The sequence below is a fragment of the Lichenostomus cassidix genome, chromosome W, assembly GCF_008360975.1.
Source record: "Lichenostomus cassidix isolate B80296 chromosome W, HeHo_3.0, whole genome shotgun sequence".
Classification (NCBI taxonomy): domain Eukaryota; kingdom Metazoa; phylum Chordata; class Aves; order Passeriformes; family Meliphagidae; genus Lichenostomus; species Lichenostomus cassidix.
Window position 1 is genome coordinate 13,343,162 of NC_139510.1, and position 21,231 is coordinate 13,364,392.

The 21,231-nt window shown below is 47.4% G+C and overlaps 1 protein-coding gene and 1 long non-coding RNA gene across 2 annotated transcripts in view; both read right to left on the minus strand.

Annotated features, from left to right (window-relative positions):
* The window catches only part of LOC146425534 (uncharacterized), a 179,374-nt gene that overhangs the window by 49,597 nt on the left and 108,546 nt on the right, over window positions 1–21,231 (minus strand). The gene's annotated exons all lie outside the window — the stretch shown is intronic.
* Window positions 10,419–19,493, minus strand: LOC146425536 (uncharacterized). The gene is made up of 2 exons (XM_085041715.1): window positions 17,241–19,493; window positions 10,419–11,331 (listed from the first exon to the last, which is right to left on the minus strand). Exons 1-2 carry the CDS (start codon window positions 17,826–17,828, stop codon window positions 10,624–10,626), a joined length of 1,296 nt encoding a protein of 431 aa, XP_084897841.1. The 5' UTR covers window positions 17,829–19,493; the 3' UTR covers window positions 10,419–10,623.

Genomic DNA, 21,231 nt, shown 5'->3' on the forward strand with positions numbered 1-21,231 from the left:
ATTCAACCTGATTAAAAAGTCCTTTTCCTCAGACGAAGCCCTCTCTCCTCCTTGCCCCCCCCTGGGGCCGGGTGGAGCTCCCTGGAGAGCTCTGCTGTCCTCTGGCCCTCCTGGGTCTCCGGGTGACAAAGCAGATTGAAGAAAAGGGGTCCAAATGAGGAAAAAGAAAAATAAAAAAAAAAGAACCGGAACAGAGCTCACTCCGACCGCCGTCCAGCGCGCAGTCTCTGCCGAGTGAAGAATCCTCCCCCGAAGCGAGGCTTGGGGAAAAAGTTTTCAAAACAACCCGCGTTTCTCTCTGCAGCTGAGTGTAGTTAAAGCGACAGGACCACACATTTTTTTTACACATTTTTTTTACACATTTTTTTTTCTTGGGCATATAAGCCAACGATAGGGGATAAAGGATTATCATAACATCAATCCGAGACAAGGGGTCCCTTCCAGGTTGGTGTAGTGTGGTGGAGGGAATGGTTGGCTACTGTTGTTTCTGTGTGAATCGTTTTCCTCTTTCTTGTGCCCTCTGTCATCAGTATTGTTGCTGTTACTGTTTGTTTTCTTATCTCATTGCTGTTTCCAGTAAATTGTTCTTATCTCAATCTGTGATCTTTACCTTTTGTGCCTCCACTTCTTCTCTCCAGCCTGACATGGGGGGGGGAAGGGGGGACTGAGCAAGCAGCGCATGGTTTCCATTGGAGCACTAAATTGGAGAATACCATTCCTAAACTACAGCAGGTGGTTATCACCTCCATGCCTGAAGAGGCATGTAATCCTGTTGAATTGGCATGGCACCTGACGGAAGGGTGCCTTGCCTACCGTGATAAGACCCAGCAGCTCCTATTAATGAATTGGGGCTTGGCCTGTGCAAATCGAGCCTTCATTTGGCACTGTCAGAGGAGAATGGTTGAGACAGGGACCCAAACCACATCTGAGGATGCAATGGTTGGATAGGGACCCAAATCCCAACTAGAGTAATTTCCCCAGTAGTCAATAAGAAACACTGGACAGGGAGGTTGATGGGTCCATACTGTTGCTTAGTAAGGGAGGAGGAGGAAGAAGAGTCTGATCAGGAAGCTAGTCCTTTGACAAGTAAGCAGAAGAAAGAAGTAAGAGAATTCCCCCAAGAAGTGGGAACTACCCAATTCCTAACTATGAGCAAACTTCAAGATATGTAGAAAGATTACAGCTGCAGTCAGACAAGTGTATTGCTGCCTTGTTGCTCTAATGCTGGGATACTGGAACCAACCGTTAACCATTAGAGGATAAGGAAGCCCAGCAGTTGGGCTCTCTCACTAGGGACCAGGGATTTAACAAAGAAATCAGAAAAGAAGCAACAATCTGCAAACTCCAGAGGCAATTCCTGTTGAGTGTTGTCAGAGATTGAAATAGTTCATGCCTCAAACATTGATATAAAGTTTTACTCATTATAACAAAAACCGTATAAAGAAGCTACAACCAATGAAACCTCCCTGAAGATACCTGACTAGAACGTTGGACTGTAAGTTAAGCTGCTGAGATGCTATTGTTCAGTCAGGCCTCGTAGAAACAAACATGGCTGAGGGAAAGAAATGCATCCACAAGAGAGCCAAATGCAGCAGAGATTCTTCCCTGGCTAGATTTGGGGTTGGGGAGACCACAGCCCACAGAAACCAGGTTTACACAGGCTCCCCCCCAAAATGGGGCAGGGGGGGGAAGGACATTTCAGGTGTGACCTCTGGTCAGAGGCAGTGAATACCCATCCTCCCTTACACAAACTAGCCCAGCTGTGGAACCCCCAACCTCACAGGCCACATCTACAGGACATTCATATGAGAGGCAGCTGAGGAGGTGTCATAATCCATCAAAGACTCCCCAAAGCACTCCCCAGAGGCCTTGCACCACAAGACTGCATGTGATGCAACAGATCCAGAGTCTGCTGCAAGAGACTGCCCCCCACCCCTGGGGGGAACATGCCTAGACATTGCCATCTGGCCTGAGTGTATATTAACCCGTGGGATTCTGTGCTTTTTGGGGGGACCATCACCACCAAGAAGACCAGCTAGAGAGGACCAAAGAAACATGATTGGGATCCACGGAGTGGTGATATTTTCTTTATTCTGTGTTTGTCATTCTCTTTCTGTCCCCCCCACCTATTTCCTAATTCTTTCTCTTCTTTTGTCTCTCTCTCTTTTCTTCTCTCACTCTCTCTCTCATATTTACTATCAAATAAAACCCATACTATTGACTGGCATATGGTCTTGTTTGCACCTTAATTTGGGCAGAGATATTTCTAAGAACCTTAATAATCAGATCATAACAAGTGTGAAGGCAAGATATCCATTCAAGGAAGATCTTGTGAATTACCAAGGGAAATGGACTACCACTGAGGAAGGCATCCAATACCTGAGAGAATTAGTGGTGCTTAAAATCATCTATAATGATGTAGATGACAACCAGATCTTCAAAGATACAAATGATGTCTAGTATACACAGGCTGTGTGAAGGAGGTTTGTCCGAAATGCAATGGTGTCATATTCCAACACCCTGGCAATGATGGACTGGACTGACTTCAATACACCAACTGTGGAAAGACTGTCTTGCTGGGCCCAGTGTTTCAAAGAGAATCTCTCTTTCTCCTCACTGCAATGGACCTGCATTCCAGCAGTCAGGTATGTCCCATGGAACAAGCCTTCCCTAGCTGAAGAGAAAGGAAGCCCCATGCACACACCATGTGGGACCCCCTGGTTCTTCCTGTGTGACAAGGTGAAGGATATGAGGAAGTAGGATGGTGATCCCCTCTTGAAACTAGAAGCCTGGGCACACAAATTGAGGGGGAAAACAACTGCTAAGAAGGAGCTATCCAAGAATGTCAGTCGACTTACTGTTGAGACATAGAAGGTGTGTGGAAAATCACACTGTGGAAGGCCAGTGTTCACAAAGGAGACAGAGGAGTTTATGGAGGATGCAGCCTCCTTTTATCCTAAACTCCTGACCGCATGTTGCCCTCCCCCTTTCCCCATTGGCTGAGGTACTAGGAAGGTACAGACTTCCTGAACTGCCTACTACATATTCCCCCTTTAACGTGTATCCCTGTAGTGGGTTGAACCTTGGCTGGGTGCCAGGTACTCACTAAGCTGCTCTATTACTCCCCTTCCCAATGAGACAGGGGATAGAATAAGATGGAAAACAACCAGCAGGTGAGATAAGGCAGTTTTACTGCAGTGAAGGAAAGAAATAATCAAGAGTCTGTGCACGCATAAGCTAAGAAAAAAAAAAAATCACTCTCTACTTCCCATCAGCATGCAATGGTCGGACACCTCCTGGGAAGCAGGGCTCCAGCATGAGTAATGGTTCCTCTGGGAGGCAGACATTCAAAAGTCATAAATTCCCCTCCTTCCTCCTCTCTCCCTTAGCTTTATACATCTGAGCTGATGTCATATGGTATGGAATATCCCTTTGGTTGATTTGGGTCAGCTGGCCTGGTTGTGTCCCCTCCCAGGATTTTGCCCACTCTCATCCTTTTGATGGGGGAAGGAGTGTCAGAGGGACAGCACTGCTCAGCAGTAGCCAAAGCACTGGTCTGTTATCATCACCCTTCCAGCTAATAATGCAAAGCACAGCACTGAGGAGGGCTGTGAGATTTACCTCAGTCAGACCCAATACACCCCCCCTCATGGATTGTATGACCATTAAAATTAGCTTTAAGCCCACCCTGGGCAAATAAATTAATATTCATAAGTCTATTAAGCCTCCCCATTTTTCCTAAAGGTCAGAAATTTGGACTGTGCTCATCTCTGCAATAAACTTGCACAGCTTGATGTTCATAAAGACCCCCCACACCTATTCTTCCAGAACCTGATTGTTTCTTTCAGACCTAGTCGTTTGTGAAGACATTGACACCCATTTCTCCTATCAAAGGCAACCACATTTCCCCAGATGTAGAAGGATTGAGATTACCTCCCTTGATTTTGGTGAGATGACTTTTGGTCTGGCTCTTTAAAGGTCAGAGAGTGAATACTCTGACTGGGAAAAGAGGATCCCTGCCTCTGGTCAGGCAAAGGAAAAGGCTTACAGGGTTTCCTGAACTGTGTGGATTCAATGGCCTGGCACATCAGACCCACAGAAGTATAAGTCTTTGGTGGACACTGGTATATAGTGTACCCTAATGCCATGAGGGTACAAGGGGGAGGAATCAATCTGGATCTCTGAAGTGATGGGGATCCCAAGAGTTGTCTATGTTGGAGCCTGAGGTCAGCTGAAAAGGGGAAAAGTGGCAACTGACCCCTGTGTATCCTTAGCATAGGATACCTCAGGAGAGGGTACTTCAAGGACCCAAAGAGGTACCAATGGGCCTCTGGTGTAACTACCATGGATACAGAGAAGATTAAAGAGCTGTCTAACTTGCTTGGCATCTCAGAGGATCCCTCTGTTGTGGGGTTGCTATGCGTCAAAGAACAGTAGGTGCCGATGGCCACCATGATGGTGCACCAGTGGCAATATTGCACTTACCAAGACTCCCTGTTTCCCAACCACAAGCTTTTAATCAATTGGAGAGCAAAAGAATGATCAAAAAGACTAGCTCAGCTTTCAATAGTTCCATATGGCCAGTTTACAATCTAACAGAGGGCGGAGGTTAACAATGGGCTATCACAGTCTGAAAGAAGTAATACCATGACTGAGTGCTGTTGTACTGGACACGTTAGAGCTCCAATATGAACTGGAGTCGAAGGCAGCCAGGTGGTATGCTGCAACTGGCACTGTCAATGCATTTTTCTCAATTCTTTGGCAGTGGAGTGCAGACCTGTATTGGTTTGAAAACAAACCAGTGGGAGATCACAAGTCAGGAATGAAAGTAAAAATAAGTGAAATAATACAAGGAAAAGCACTGACAAAGTCAGATACAACCTGACACCCTGTTAGGGTGGTGGTAGCAGTCCAACTGAAGTACTTCAGTTCAAGCAGTGATCCTGTGAAGGTCTGGTCTCCAGCTGAAGGTCCAGTGGTAGCTCTTGTCCTCTGGGAACCCAGTAGACAGGCCTAGCTCAGGCAGTTCCAAGGCCAGGTTATATCCAGGTGGGAACACCTGGCTCCTCCCTCCTGGGCAGAGCATCCCACAATGGGATGAGATAAGTCCATGAGTCATGCGGTGGGTCCCTGATGGCCCATTGTCTGTCATCCAGGGTGGGTCATCAGCAGATGATAACAGCTGGTGGTAATAGAATACTTAAATACATCTATATTGCAACCTAGGACAAGACCACAGTTTGTTTTCTCGTGGAGGGGTGTCCAATACACCTGGAATCAATTGCCTTGGGGGTGGAAACACAGCCCTACCATCTGTCAAAAACTGATCCAAAGTGTAGTGGAGATGGGTGATGCCCCTGAAAATCTACAACACCATGATGACACCATCATGTGGGACAACACAGCAGAAGTGTTTGAGAAAAGAAAAATAATTATTCAGATCCTTCTGAAAACTGGTTTCACCATCAAAAAAAAACCAAGGTCAAGGTGATACCTTAATAATTTTGGTGGGTTTTTTTGCTCTTCATGTGTCTGTAACTTGGTGTAGTTCTGTGCTCTTACAGAATGCTGAAAACCTCTGTTCCCAATACATTTAACCAAAACAAAGCTCTCTGGATAGAGATTCAAGGACATATTCATTACCCTAGGGCCTGAAAATATGTAATCAATGGTGCAAAGGGGGGAACAGGGCCTGGGGCGGTCAATATCATCGCCTGAAGGTGTGATTGGAGAATTAGGGACCAATATGCTAATAAGACAAAACTTATAAAAGGTGAAGAGCTCGTGACCTGGTGGCCATTTTGAGTGTAGTCCCCAAGGGGGACTTTGCTTGCCTGAATGTACCTTGAAGGCTTTGAATAAATTTGTCTGCTTTTTATACACCTAATTGTTTTGGCCTCTGTTTTCAGGTAGTCTGTTTCAGGCATCAGTATCTGGCGACCACGCTGGACAGGAAGGTCTCTGCAAACCCCTCTGGGCCCAGAGCAACACCCAGCTATCACTCTCTGCTGGCACAACTTCAGGGGCAGTGGTGGCCTGGAAGGCATTGGAGACCAAGGACCCAACACAGAGGTACATGAGTAGGCTTATAAAAGCAGTGTTTTGTGGTGAGGAGATCTCCTATAATTTGTTTGGTGTGTAGAATAAGGTGCACCCTTCTCCTCGACAGGTTTTAGCACTGCAGGTGCAGGCTTTGGCCTCGGGCCAGCAGGTGGTGTGGTAAGCTCCACTCTGCAGGCACAGAGATAGCACTACAGTGGCAAACCTTGGCTTCGGGCCAGCGTGTGGCATTGCGAGTTATGCTCTACGCTGCTGCACAGGAAGTAATGGGTTAAAATCCCAGGTTTGTTCTTTCTTATTAGTGTATTTCTGTGATTTTTCTTGTTTATAAAGCTAAATATGGGGTGTAACTTCTCATGTGGCAGTTCGATCCCAATTCCTAAGAATTCCCCATAAGAGCTAGTACTAAAAAACTGGCAGACTCTGGCTGGTAAAGGCACTGTTCTTAGAAAACCAGAATTGATCAGACTATCAGAACGGGTCTGGCCAAGCTATAAACTGAAGGAAAACCAGATATGGCCTAGATTTGGCAGTTTAGATGACAAATTGATATCAAATCTGATGGCTCGCCTGCACACAAAGACAACTATTGGATTGAGGTAGTGTAGGATTTAATTCTGTAAGATTTGGTTACGAGGACGGGATGGAGACGAGAGATCTCTGAAGTCAGGTTTTAGAGCATGGGGGTTTATTGTGAAAGAGCGTGGGTGTAGGAGACCTGCCAGGGGCCGCAAGATGCAGCCCAAAGCAGGTCAGAGAAGCAAGAGAGAGAGAGATGCAAGAGAGAGAGAGAGAGAGATGCAAGAGAGAGAGAGAGAGATGCAAGAGCCAAGAGCAAGAGAGATGTAAGAGCGATGTAAGAGAGCGAGCTGCCGTTTACAATTCAATAAATCATCTTCTGTGTTGAATATTCTAATTCTCATTAACCAATCTAGAACAAGTTACAAATCCTACAACATTTACATACAGCCTATAAGAATCATCGCATTACCATACTGGGTTATATTTTAAACTCTAAAAACTGCTTTTTGGACTCTCTGCCAAGCAGGCAGGTTCTGTTCTGACCCTTGGTCCTGCCTGCAGGCAGAGGGTATTGTTTCATTAAGAAGGGGATTACTTTCAGTCTGCTATACCATTGTTTTCTAGTTGTTCAGTAACTCAGAGGTTGTTTTCAGCATCTTTTGCTAGGTAATCATATTTATAAGGCTTTCCTATTTCATCTTCTCCAACAAGGTAGAATATGCTAAGCTGTTTAGACTTCTATCATGTGATGAAACATTGCAAAGACCCGAGACAGAACACTATATAATGGTTTTAAGGAGGAAAAAGAAAGAGGATAAACAGGAAAAGACTTCGCCTAGTCTCAAGAAAAGAGAAGAGGTAGAGGTGGATTTGCTAGCCCCCGCGTTAAGAACTGGACCCACGGCTGTGCCCAGTTTGGCCCCGCTGCCCCTTCCCCCCCAGCAGCCTCCCTCAGGGACAGTTGCGAGCAGGGGTGGGACCTCGGTGGCTCCTGGGTCGGGGACTGGGTCCGCAGTTGGGTCAGGTCCGCCCTCCCGATGCCTTAAAAGCTGGTAAAAATAAGAGGCAGACACAGCAGTATAGGGAAAAAGGGTATTACCTTGGTTTTAATAGGATCCCAGGTGCACCCTTGTCAAAGGTGGAATCACGCCGAGGAGCCCTCTGTGTATAACACGTATACAATTTTATGGACCTTACAAATTAGCAATCTGCCTAAAATCCCTCAATAAGAAACTTAACAAATGAAGTAATTGTCCCCCTATTCTAATTATTCCCCCCTAAATGAGGCTACAATCTAGTTTATAAAAACATGTTCCCGAGAGGAGGCCCCATTCAAGGTTGGAGCCTCTAGTTCTGAAATAGTAGCGATGTTTCGTCTTCCCCGAAGAACTCCGAACAAGGCTAAATATCAGAGTACAAGGGTTATAGACATGTAGGGCTAAGGTACAGGGAGTGAAAGGTACAAGGAATGGGAAAGGGTATAAAATGTATAAAAAGGGTATAAAGTGAAAAGACAAAAGCCATCAGGCATCACCACCATCCCTGCCCCCCCTGCGGCCCCCCTCGTGGGTGGCTACGAGCGGGGCGGGGGGGGCGCCTTGGTGCCGCCGCCGCCGATAAAGGAAGAGGGGGAGCAAAAGGGGGATACCTACTATGAGCGCCCGCTAACCCCTACGGGGCAGGCGGGGACTCTGGTGAAGTCAGACATATCAAGCTCGCTTTGGCCCCCACTCCTGCCCTCCCATCCCTCTCCTCCTCCGGTTTCTCCCAGGTCCGGGGAGGTGGGGGAATCTGGCCTACGACCTACGGCCCCGCTCCCGGAGAATGTATCGGGGATGGGGCCGAGCGGTTAGGGACAGGTACCATCGACTACACCGCCTCAGGGGGCATGGCCGAACAGCTAGGGACAGGTCCCACCGTCCGCATCGCCACCGGGGATGGAGCCCGGCGGCTGGGGAGACACAGCCTGCTGTCGACCGTCCTGACAGTGGTGGAGCAGACTGGGAGTGGACTCCCTGTCACTCTCGCAGGAGGCAGCTCGCGGCGTAGTCTCCATGGCAACACCGTTCGCTTTGGAACGGGCTCAAGAGATGACGTCACGACCTGTGACAGCGGAGCGAGTAGAGCCAGTGGGGCCGGGGCTGCCCGGCCAGCCCGGGCCCGCAGCGTCCGCCCTGTCAGCTCTAAAATGACAGATTCAACAGAAACCAACAGTAGTGCTAGTTCAGATAACTCTTTCGAAGAAGAAGATCAAGAAACAGCAACTAGATGAAAGAGGGGTAAAACAGTAAAAAGGGCCATGAGAGAACGTAGCCCAATAGCCAAGAGGACGAGAGCTAGAAAGAAGGAAGAGCCGATTTTACAACCCCCCTGAGACAGGCTGTTGGAAACCAGGGACGCATATATATAAAGGTCCCATACTCTCTTGTAGAATTAGAACAGTAGAAAACCACTGATGGGAAGTTTAAAGAAAATCCAGAAAGAGTCGCTAACTTAGTTCAGAGGGCAATTTCTTCACAGAACCCTGACTGGAATGACTTGAGAGCAATGATGGAAACACTGCTCGATCCTGTTGAAAGAGAGGTGGTTGATAAGGCTATTAAAGCTTCTGTAGATGCACAAATAGCAAGTGGAATGCTTCAGGGCACCACTGCCAAAATCTTCCCAATGGAAGATCCATGCTGGAACCGAAATGTTCTGGACCACATGGCTAGGCTAAAACGATTCCAGAGTCTCATAGTATATGGGTTAAGGCATGGTGTCCCAAAGGCTTTAAATTTGTCAAAGTTGTATGAGATAAGATCTAGATGAATCCCACACTGAATTCCTAAATAGGCTAAGAGAAGCTGCAATCAAATACACAAACCTAGATCCTGATTCAAGTGATGGAAGAGCACATCTAAGTCTCCTATTTGTGGGCAAAGCTAGCAGTGATATAAGGAGAAAACTGCAGAAGCTAGATGGGGAACATGACCTGAGCAGGTTGTTAAATGTAGCTTGGAAAGTATATCAAGATAGAAGTTGTAGTGGCAAAGTTAAACAATCCAGTAAGAAAAGTAGGCAAGAGAAATCATCCAAGAGCATCTCTCCTTCTCCAGACAAAGATCAATGTGCCTTTTGTAAAGAAAAGGGATATTGGATAAAGGACTGTCCCAAGTTGAAGAAGAAATCCTCAGTCCCCCAACTGGCTGTAGAACTGGAATCAGGATCAGGATCAGATTTGGAATGAAGGGGACCAAAAGCCTCTCCCCCAGCAAAGCCTTTGGTTATAGCTAAGCTGTGGAAAGACGATGCTGAATTTTTGGTAGATTCCGGAGCAACGTATTCTGTGTTAAATGCTTTAAAAGGGAAATTAAGTCAAGATACTGTAAAAGTTATTGAAGCTATGGGAGTAACTAAAACGCGGCCTTTCTTCAAACCTTTAAAATTCAAACTGAGGAAGCACTAGGTTGAGGAACGGCAAGAGAGAGCTCACACACAACTTAATATAAGTCATAAAGCAAGCTCCATTTATTTTAATGCGTGTGCTCTTTATATACTGTTACAGTGCTTATATTTATTAATCACTAATCTGTCGCTGTTCAGCCGCTAGCAGAGAAATAGAAACCCAGATTCTCAGGCAAGAAAAGAGAGCTTTATTATTTTGATTTCCATATATATAGACTTTTCACAGGTCACCCAGATTGGTCAGTCAAAAACCTCCCCCTAGGCCTAATTGGCCAGGCCTGAACTGCCCAAATCTCGAGACCTTGTTTGCAAAAACATCCAAACTTTATCTTTGTTTATAAAACACAGCAAAATGTTCTCACAAGAAAGACCTGTACTAGCCACATTAATCTACTCATTAATTGCAGCAGTTACAGCTTACATTTCTTTTACATTCCATTCCCACATCTACAGGGTTTTCCTCCTCATTCCTTGTTAATCACAAGTTTCCTCCCATACATTCTTTACACAGCTGCATCTTTTGATATTTTCTCACGAAGCGTTCTCAGGGAAGCAAACTACTGCGGCCTGTATATGGCCTGCCTGCTACTTAGCTTAACAATGGTCTTGCTCGCACAAACCTTCTAATAATTCATGCCCGTGATCTTGAAGCCATTGTGTAACAATTCCCCCTTTTTTCTTTTGGGTGAGCAAGATCCCGTTAGTTGTTTGATTAATTCGCTTAACAACACACTTATAAGTAATTTTCATTACAATAACTATCAATATAAGAATTACTAGCCAACGTAGACCTTCTTTAACCAAGGCTATCAGCCATGGTGACAGACCTCCAAACAGGGATGTTAACCATTTGTCTAAAGGATTGACATCAACTGCAATTGTGGAGGTGTGTTTTTTCAACCACTCTAGTTGTTTGTGGATGGAATTGCTATGATCTGACAAATTAAAGCAGCACATCCCTTCAAAATCTTTACAGCCATGGGCTTGAGCTAACAATAAAAAATCAATAGCAGCTCGATTTTGAAGCACGGCATGTCGCAAACTCTTTTGGTCAAGCAGCAATTGGGAAATAATATTAGTAGTAACATTTGCTTGTTTAACTGTCCAACATGCTAGTTTCTCAATCTGCCTAAGGGCATTTGCAGCGGCTACTCCAGGGGTGAACAGGAAGGTGAACACCTTAGCTGTTACTGACCATAATTCAACATCATCTTTGCACCGTGAGTCTAGTTGGTGAGACAGAGAACGCTGCTGGCGCCTTGGCTCAGCGACTACACTAAGCCACATGCGTTGGTTGGGCGCCTGTATTGGTTTGAAAACAAACCAGTGGGAGATCACAAGTCAAGATTGAAATTAAAAATAAGTGAAATAATACAAGGAAAAAAAGCACTGACAAAGTCAGATACAACCCAACACCCTGTTAGGGTGGTAGTAGCAGTCCAACTGAAGTAGTCCAGTTGAAGCGGTGATCCTGTGAGGGTCTAGTCTCCAGCTGAAGGTCCAGTGGTAGCTCTCGTCCTCTGGGAACCCAGTAGACAGGGCTAGCTCAGGCAGTTCCAAGGCCAGGTTATATCCAGGTGGGAACACCTGGCTCCTCCCTCCTCAGCAGAGCATCTCACAATGGGATGAGATAAGTCCATGAGTCACACGGTGGGTCCCTGATGGCCCATTGCCTGTCATCCGGAGTGGGTCATTAGCAGGTGATAGCAGCTAATGGCCCACAGCTGGTGGTAATAGAATACTTAAATACATCTATATTGCAACCTAGGACATTATCCACCCCTTATTCTATTACCATCTACAGAGTTCTCACTTAAGATAAGGTCTCCTTGTGGTACACAACAGGTTTCCCCATCTGCCTGCATCACCCACCAAGTATACCCAGGTCCTTGGGCAAAAACAACCCCACGGATGGGCTTGCCTTTGCCTGAGGTGGGACTAATCCAAACAGTCTTTCCTAAAAAACCTCTTATGTGTATCATAGGGACTTTATCTCCATCCACTATGTGCAAAGGTTTGGACTGGGCAGGACCGGCTCGATTGATAGAGCCTCTTGTGTTAACCATCCAGGTGGCCTTTGCCAAGTTCAGTTCCCAATTTTTGAAGGTTCCCCCACCAAGTGCCTTCAAAGTTGTCTTAAGTAGCCCATTGAACCATTCAACTTTCCCGGCAGCTGGTGCATGATAGGGGATATGGTATATCCATTCAATTCCGTGTTCTCTAGCCCAGGTGCTTATGAGGCCATTCTTAAAATGGGTTCCATTGTAAGACTCGATTCTCTCAGGGGTACCATGTCTCCACAGGACTTGCTTTTCCAGACCCAAGATGGTGTTCCGGGCAGTAGCATGAGGCACAGGGTAGGTCTCTAACCATCCTGTGGTTGCTTCCACCATGGCGAACATGTAGCGCTTTCCTTGGCGGGTTTGGGGAAGTGTGATGTAGTCAACTTGCCATACTTCCCCATACCTGTACTTTGACCATCGTCCACCATACCACAGAGGCTTCACCCGCTTGGCCTGTTTGATTGCAGCGCAAGTCTCACAGCTGTGGATGACCTGTGAGATGTTGTCCATGGTCAAGTCCACCCCTCGGTCACGAGCCCACCTGTATGTCGCATCTCTCCCTTGATGACCAGAGGCATCATGGGCCCAACGAGCTAGAAATAACTCTCCTTTGTGCTGCCAGTCCAGATCCACCTGTGACACTTTCACCTTGGCAGCTTGGTCCACCTGCTCGTTGTTACGATGCTCTTCACTAGCCCGACTCTTAGGTACATGTGCATCCACGTGTTGAACTTTCACGGTCAGCTTTTCTGCTCGGGTGGCAATGTCCTGCCAAATCTCAGCGGCCCAGATGGGTTTTCCTCTGCGCTGCCAGTTAGCCTTTCTCCAGCGATCTAACCATCCCCACAGTGCATTGGCTACCATCCAGGAGTCGGTGTAGAGATAGAGCCTTGGCCATTTCTCTCGTTCAGCAATATCCAGAGCCAGTTGGATGGCCTTAAGCTCTGCGACCTCACTCGATCCACCTTGTCCCTCGGTAGCCTGTACAGCTTGTCGTGTGGGGCTCCATACTGCAGCTTTCCATTTCCGATCTGCGCCTACAAGTCGGCAGGACCCATCGGTGAAGAGGGCATAGCGTCTTTCACTCTCCGGCAGCTCGTTATACGGGGGTGCTTCCTCAGCACGTGCTACTTGCTCCTCTGCTTCTTCTGAAGATAATTTAAAAGTCTCACCTTCAGGCCAGTTTGTTATAATTTCCAGAATCCCAGGGCGATTTGGGTTTCCAATACGGGCGCGCTGTGTGATGAGGGCAATCCATTTGCTCCACGTGGCATCAGTGGCATGGTGGGTAGAGGGAACCCTTCCCTTGAACATCCACCCCAGCACTGGCAGTCGGGGTGCAAGGAGAAGTTGTGTTTCTGTGCCGATCACCTCTGAAGCGGCTTGGACTCCTTCGTAAGCTGCCAAGATTTCTTTCTCGGTGGGAGTATAGTTGACTTCAGACCCTCTGTAACTTCGACTCCAGAATCCCAGTGGTCGGCCTCGGGTCTCACCAGGCACCTTCTGCCAAAGGCTCCAGGACAGACCATGGCTCCCGGCTGCAGAGTAAAGCACATTCTTTACCTCTGGTCCTGTCCTGACTGGGCCAAGTGCTACCGCATGAGCGATCTCCTGTTTGATCTGGGTGAAGGCTTGCTGCTGTTCAGGGCCCCAATGGAAATCGTTCTTCTTGCGGGTTATGAGGTAGAGAGGACTCACGATCTGGCTATACTCAGGGATGTGCATTCTCCAAAAGCCTATGGCGCCTAGGAAAGCTTGCGTCTCCTTCTTGTTGGTTGGTGGAGACATTGCGGTGATCTTATTGATGACCTCAGAAGGAATCTGACGCCGTCCGTCTTGCCACTTTACTCCCAGGAACTGGATCTCTTGGGCAGGTCCCTTGACTTTACTCTTCTTAATGGCGAAACCGGCTTCCAGGAGAATTCTGATGATTTTCTCTCCTTTCCCAAATACTTCCGTTGCTGTGTCGCCCCACACAATGATGTCATCAATATACTGCAAATGCTCTGGAGCCTCACCCTTTTCCAGAGCAGCCTGGATCAGTCCATGGCAGATGGTGGGACTGTGCTTCCACCCCTGGGGCAGTCGGTTCCATGTGTACTGCACACCTCTCCAGGTGAAAGCAAACTGAGGCCTGCACTCTGCTGCCAGAGGAATGGAGAAAAAGGCGTTGGCAATGTCAATGGTCGCATACCACTTTGCTGCCTTGGATTCCAGCTCATACTGAAGTTCCAACATGTCCGGCACAGCAGCACTCAGTGGTGGTGTGACTTCATTCAGGCCACGGTAATCCACCGTCAGTCTCCATTCTTCACTGGACTTACGCACTGACCATATAGGGCTGTTAAAGGGTGAGTGAGCCTTGCTGACCACCCCTTGGCTCTCCAGTTCGCAAATCATCTTATGGATGGGGGCCACAGAGTCTCTGTCTGTGCGGTATTGCCGGCGATGCACTGTTGCTGTAGCAATTGGTACCCGCTGTTCTTCAATTCTCAGTAGTCCTACAGCAGACGGGTTATCTGAGAGACCAGGCAGGGTATTCAGTTGTCTTATGTCTTCTGTCTCTACGGTTGCTATCCCAAAAGCCCAGCGATGTCCCTTTGGGTCTTTGAAATATCCACTCCTGAGATAGTCTATGCCGAGGATGCATGGGGCGTCTGGACCAGTCACAATGGGGTGTTTCTGCCACTCGTTCCCAGTTAAACTCACTTCAGCTTCCAGTACAGTCAGCTGCTGGGATCCTCCTGTCACTCCAGAAATAGAAATGGATTCGGTCCCCACATACCTGGATGGCATCAGGGTGCACTGAGCGCTGGTATCAACCAAAGCCGTGTATCTTTGTGGGTCAGACGTGCCAGGCCATTGGATCCACACAGTCCAATAGATCCGGTTATCCCTTTCCTCTACCTGGCTAGAGGCAGGGTTCCTCTAATCCTGTTTTTGGTGCATGGTGCTCTTCTCCCGTAAATGTGTTCCTGAGGTTCCTTCAAGAGGATCAGTCATATTATCATTTCCATTCTGTCGGGGGTTCTGTCCACAAGAGACTGGGGCAGTGTTGTACCTAGATGAGCTTCCTGAAGTGGATGTTTCTGTTTTCAATTCACGTACCCGGGCTGCTAAGGAGGAGGTGAGTTTCCTATCCCACTTTCTCATGTCTTCCCCATGCTCCTGAAGGAAAAACCAGAGGTCACATCGTGGAGTTTGTTTTCTTTCCCTGGCTGGAGTACGTCTGCTCCTGATGGCAGAGACTCTGGTTGGTTTCAGTGTGGCATGAAAAAATCCTTCTTTGAGTTTTTTCTTTAGTTTCTGGTGCCTCTCTTCAATTAAGCTCTGGACTTGCGCGGCCAGGTTTGTTTCTACCGATGAGACCTGGGTGCGTAGTGGGGCGGTGACAGTGTCCTCGTAAATTCTCAGTTTGTTTGCTAACACACCCACCTTGTCTTCACCTTCCCTCCACTGCAGTGTTGCCAGGTAACGAGAGTATATCTCTGGTCCGAGCCACGTGAATCTTAGCCACATTTGTGAAGTGCACTGGACATTATCTGGGCTCTTGGGGAATCTCTCGTTTTCTGAGAAAATGATCTCTAGCACGGCCAATTCCCTCAGGCATCGGATACCTTGTTCTATTGTGTTCCATTTTCTTTGGTGCATCTGGAGGTTTTCTTTGCAGAGGTATCTGTCCCGTACACTCAGCAGCAATCGCCGCCAGAGGCTGAGAGTTTCCTGGGTTTTCCCAATCCCCTGGTCAATGACCACATCCTGAGACAGGGATCCCAGTTGCCTGGCCTCACTTCCATCCAGAATGGTGTCATTAGCTGCGGCGTCCCAGATGCGGAGCAGCCAGGTTAAGATGGACTCATTCGTCTGCCGGGTGAATTCCCTCCGTAGGTCACGCAGCTCCCCCAGGGATAGAGAGCGAGTGATGATCTCCGGCTCTGTCTCTTCTGCTTGATGAGATGGTCCTGCCGCATCCTCATCAGTCGCTGTGCGGACTGATTTGCTCTTGGATTTCTTTTTCTGGACGGGGGCAACCGCTATTGGCTTTGGCTGTTCTGATTCGGCAATGGTCTGTGTTGAGGCATTGACTTCTCCTTTGGTTCCTTTCCTCTTAGTGGCAGTTTGTGTGGACGTGGTGCCTGCTGACTTGTTTCTTTTCTCCTCCTCTTCAAGAAGACGCTGTACAACACGAAGTATTGTTCTGTTTCTCAGCATGATGTACACAGTGCTGGTCACAGAGAAAAACGAAAACAGAGCTGACAGGAAGATCATGCCATCCTTAGTATCCAGACAGAACTCAATATTGTCAAAGATGGCTGTGCCTGGCCTGAAATGCTGGAAGAAACCGCTCTCTCCTCGTAGTCCCAGAGGGTGGGTGCGATTGCTGAGGAGGTCCCAGATGTAGCAGCTCAGGTTAGGCCAGGCAGACAAAGTCGAGTATATATAATGAATGGTGTTCATCGCCTCACAGGTAACCATGCCATAGGCATAATAAACCAATAGAGCAATTCTCATGCCATTCCCTGGTCGCAACAGGAGCAATACGACGGGCAGATAGTATCCCATTTGAGGAAAAATATAGAGAGCGAGATACAGTACCCATATAGATAAGCTGAGCATCATGGTGATAGGATTTCTGAGTTTCCCCAGGTCGTGCCCTACGTTGGGCGCCAAAATATGTATTGGTTTGAAAACAAACCAGTGGGAGATCACAAGTCAAGATTGAAATTAAAAATAAGTGAAATAATACAAGGAAAAAAAGCACTGACAAAGTCAGATACAACCCAACACCCTGTTAGGGTGGTAGTAGTAGTCCAACTGAAGTAGTCCAGTTGAAGCGGTGATCCTGTGAAGGTCTAGTCTCCAGCTGAAGGTCCAGTGGTAGCTCTCGTCCTCTGGGAACCCAGTAGACAGGGCTAGCTCAGGCAGTTCCAAGGCCAGGTTATATCCAGGTGGGAACACCTGGCTCCTCCCTCCTCAGCAGAGCATCTCACAATGGGATGAGATAAGTCCATGAGTCACACGGTGGGTCCCTGATGGCCCATTGCCTGTCATCCGGAGTGGGTCATTAGCAGGTGATAGCAGCTAATGGCCCACAGCTGGTGGTAATAGAATACTTAAATACATCTATATTGCAACCTAGGACAGCGCCAAAAGAGTTAGTTCTCCTAAATAGCATGGCCCTCCAAAGATGTTATGAGGGACTCCTTGCCATGCTCTGTCTCCACATATTAAGAACACAGATGGAGGTAATGCTTTGGGTGTTTTGTTGTTCCAAATTGTAATTGGTGGTTCTCTCATTTCAGCTCCCAAAGCACCCAAGCTTTGATTAGCAGTGTTGTTACTTCCGCAATAGCCGCCTTTAACAGTGTGTGAGTATTCTACTATATTTATCGGGCTGACATTTGTCCAGCCTTTGTTAGAGTGACTTAGATCTGGATTTAGGCTTCGTTGTCCACCTCCAAACCAAATGCATGTTTGGGTCCAATTGCTGGAGGTGTTACCAATTTTCATGGAGCCCAGGAGGTGCAACTCCTGTGGGTCCCATGGCAAGGTACTATTTAACTGGTTGATTAAGTCTGCAGCACACCAAGAGGTGCTTTTTGCTGTAGAACACTTGGAATATGTGCTGTAATTGCTAAACGCCTCAAAACTGAACAAAGGTATACCAACCAAACGTTTTAAATGGTGCAGTAGCTGATTGCAAGCTGAGGCAAAATTCTGGGTTATGTGTTGCATTGGCCCAAGTCACCCACAGGTTCTGTCTTTCTTCAACCTTCGTTATGAGGATCGTGGCTGAGCTCGATATCAGAACCTCGATCACTAGCAGCACGAGGAACAGCCTTGGTCCATTTCGCAGGGACCCACTGTGTACCTGTGGATGTAAGCACACACATGTAACCGCGCCCTATATATTTCACTTCTGCCGGGCCTTGCCACAGGCCTGTGCACGGGTCGCGATACATAACTATCATGGGTGCTTTATGCTCTGAAGCTGCAGCTTGGCCATACACCTGCGCAGGAGGAGAATCCTGGTCTGAAAAAATACACAAATAGTTTAACACAAACAATGTTTTAGACAGCCTTTCACAAACATCACAGATATCATTGAACTTGTCCAAGTATTGTTTCAAGGTTTGATTTGCTCGCTCGACAATGGCTTGCCCTGTTGGTGAATGGGGAATGCCTGTTACATGCTTGACCCCCCACTGTTGACAGAATCGTCGCATTCTTTCACTGACATAGGCGGGCCCATTGTCGGTCTTGATCTGTTGAGGCACTCCCATAATTGCAAAACAGCTTGTCAAATGCCGTATGACGTGGGAGGCCTTCTCTCCTGTCTGAGCTGTGGCCCACAGAAATCTGCTGTATGTGTCGATTGTAACATGCACATACTTTAGTCAGCCAAACTGCTGGACATGGGTGATATCCATTTGCCAAAGTTCACAAGGGCCCAAACCTCGTGGATTCACCCCAATTCCTAGGCCTGGCCCATGATGGCTACAACTAGGACAAGCTCTGACAATGCCTCTTGCCTCTTCCATAGTTATTTTAAACTGGTGGAAGAGTCCTTTGGCATTTTGATGAAAAGTGTTGTGAGCTTCTCTGGCTTTAACAAATTCGCTCAGTGGTACTGCTACGGAAACCAAACGATCCACTCTCTCATTGCCTTCTCCAAGGCCTTTTGACCATTTGTGGCTTTGTATATGAATCACAGCATAGGCACATTCTCGCTGATAAATTGCAGCCTGCAGCTGTCTCAATAGTTCAAACAGTCGTTTATTTTGGCAGTCTTTAAGTCAGACATCTTCAATACGTTGCACTATGCCGGTGACATACATGGAGTCAGAAACTACATTTAACTCCGTAGAGTGCCAGTTCACAAAGGCCCAGATGACTGCTGCCAGTTCCAGGGTTTGCAGTGAGTCTTCTTCTTTCGTGGCTAATATGTGATGATGCCATTTGCCGTCTTGCATCCAAGTTGCCGCTGCACGTCGAGATTTCCTTCCTGCATCTGTAAAAACTGTTACTGCATTTTGCAATGGGCACTCACTCCTTTTTGGTATTGTAATCCAATCTTGGTTACTCACCCAACGCAGGGTGGTAGACTGCAGTGGCTCCACATTAATTTCCACTGCCCGGGACAGCAGGCTAATTTGCAGCGCTTGTGAATGCTGAAGGTACCACTCGAGATCTCGTCGTTTCATTGGTAGGTAAATAGTTTCTGGCTCTTGGCTTGTTAACTGTAAAATCCTGGTGCGACCCTTCTGGATCAATTCTGCTATGTTTTCAACTTTTTGTTGAATTGTAGTTTTGGGCTGAATGCTGGTAAACAGCCATTCTAATATTTTCACCTTATTCTCCCCCTTTTTATTTTTGCACTGCATCAGTGCACCAAGGAGTTGTTTTTCACTGCTTAAAATTGTAAGGTCTATGGGAATATCTGGGTCGCAACGGTCGACCCAGCGCTGTGCGATCTGTGTGCCAATCTTCTGAACAATCTGCTGTTGCACTGGAGTGGGATGCACTGTCCGTGCTGGGTCGGTGCCGTGTAACAATGGTCGCAGAGCGTCGATGTCGTCGTTTGAGATGCCAATAACTGGACGTAATCACTGAATGTCCCCCAGGAGGTGCTGTGCGTCATGTAACGTTTTCACCTGTGTGTCAAGCTGTAATTTTTGTGGTCACACATGCCCTTTTGTTATTTGCCATCCCAAGTATTTCCAAACAGGGTTACGTTGGATTTTTTCAGGAGCAACAACTAGTCCGTGTCTGCTTAACTGCTGTTGTAGGATGTTTTCTTGGCTGCTAGTAAAGGCTGAGGCCTGGGCAAATAAAATGTCATCCATGTAGTGATAGATCAGTGTTTCTAGCCATGCCATACGAATGGGCTGTAGTGCATTGGCCACAAACAGCTGGCACAGGGTGGGGCTATTTTTCATTCCTTGTGGCAGAACAGTCCATTCAAATCTTAGGAAAGGGGCTTCTCTGTTAATCGTCGGTAGGGTAAAAGCAAATCATGCAGTGTCCACTGGATGTAGTTGAATTGTAAAAAAGCAGTCTTTTAGGTCAATGATCAGCAGGTGCCATCCCTCAGGAAGCATGGCAGGGTTTGGCAGTCCAGGCTGGAGGGCCCCCATTGCCTGCATTTGTGCATTAACTGCTCGCAGGTCGTGTAACAGTCTATACTTGCCAGATTTTTTCTTGATGACAAAAATTGGCGTATTCCAGGGGCTCGTGGAAGGTCGCAAATGTCCTTGTTGCAGTTGTTCTTGCACTAAAAGTTGTGCTTGTTCTAGACTTTCCCTTTTTAGCGGCCACTGCCTTATCCATACTGGCTTATCAGTAGTCCATGTAAGTCGGATCGGGAAAGTCCATCCGACAGCGACCACTGGGAAAAATGCTGATTGGTTAACACAAGTCCTAGTTGATCTAGCACATCTCGGCCAATTAAAGCATTCACTCCTCTGGGTAAGGGCATGATGGTTACATGGATCGTAGCCACTCTGCCTTCAATGGCTACCTGAATTGGGTCGGAGCTCCGCTGCACGGAAACTGAACCTCCAACACCTTTGATTCCACTCAAGGTGTGGTGATGTGGCCATTCTGGTGGCCAACAGGCTGTGGCCATGATCGTAATATCTGCACCCGTATCAAGTAGCGCTGGCAAGGTTTGAGAGATATCTCTCCGAGTCCAGGTAGTTTCCACAACTGGTCGTTCTGTCAATGGAACTGTTAACATTGCAAGTCCTCCCATAGAGCCAAATCCACCGGCTCCTCGGTCCACAAGTGCTTCGTGTTGTTGCATCTGCGCGACCATTTGTGGGAGTGGAACAAGCTGAGCTAATCTGGTGTTTTTAGGAATGTAAATAGGGGGAAACATAGTCTGCACCATGATGCAAATTTCACCTGTAAAATCAGCATCAATTACTCCTGGTAATACACACAGTCCTTTTATGCTAGCAGAAGAACGGCCCACTAGAAGCGCGCCCACAGGTTTGTTGTCAATGCACAGTGGGCCTTGAATTCTAATGGGAATTTTCACAGGGTGCAAATCGGTGACTGTTACGCCTACTGCTGTTGCCAGGTCCAGGCCAAGGCTTCCTTTTGTGGCAGGCCGAAGGGTGTTTGCTGATCGAAG

Coding starts and splice junctions, on each gene's coding strand:
- LOC146425536 (XM_085041715.1), bottom strand. CDS start 17,828: ATGCAACACATAACCCAGAATTTTGCCTCAGCTTGCAATCAGCTACTG. Junction 11,332..17,240: donor TAGGAGAACTAACTCTTTTG/GCGCTGTCCTAG, acceptor AAACCAATACAG/GCGCCCAACCAACGCATGTG.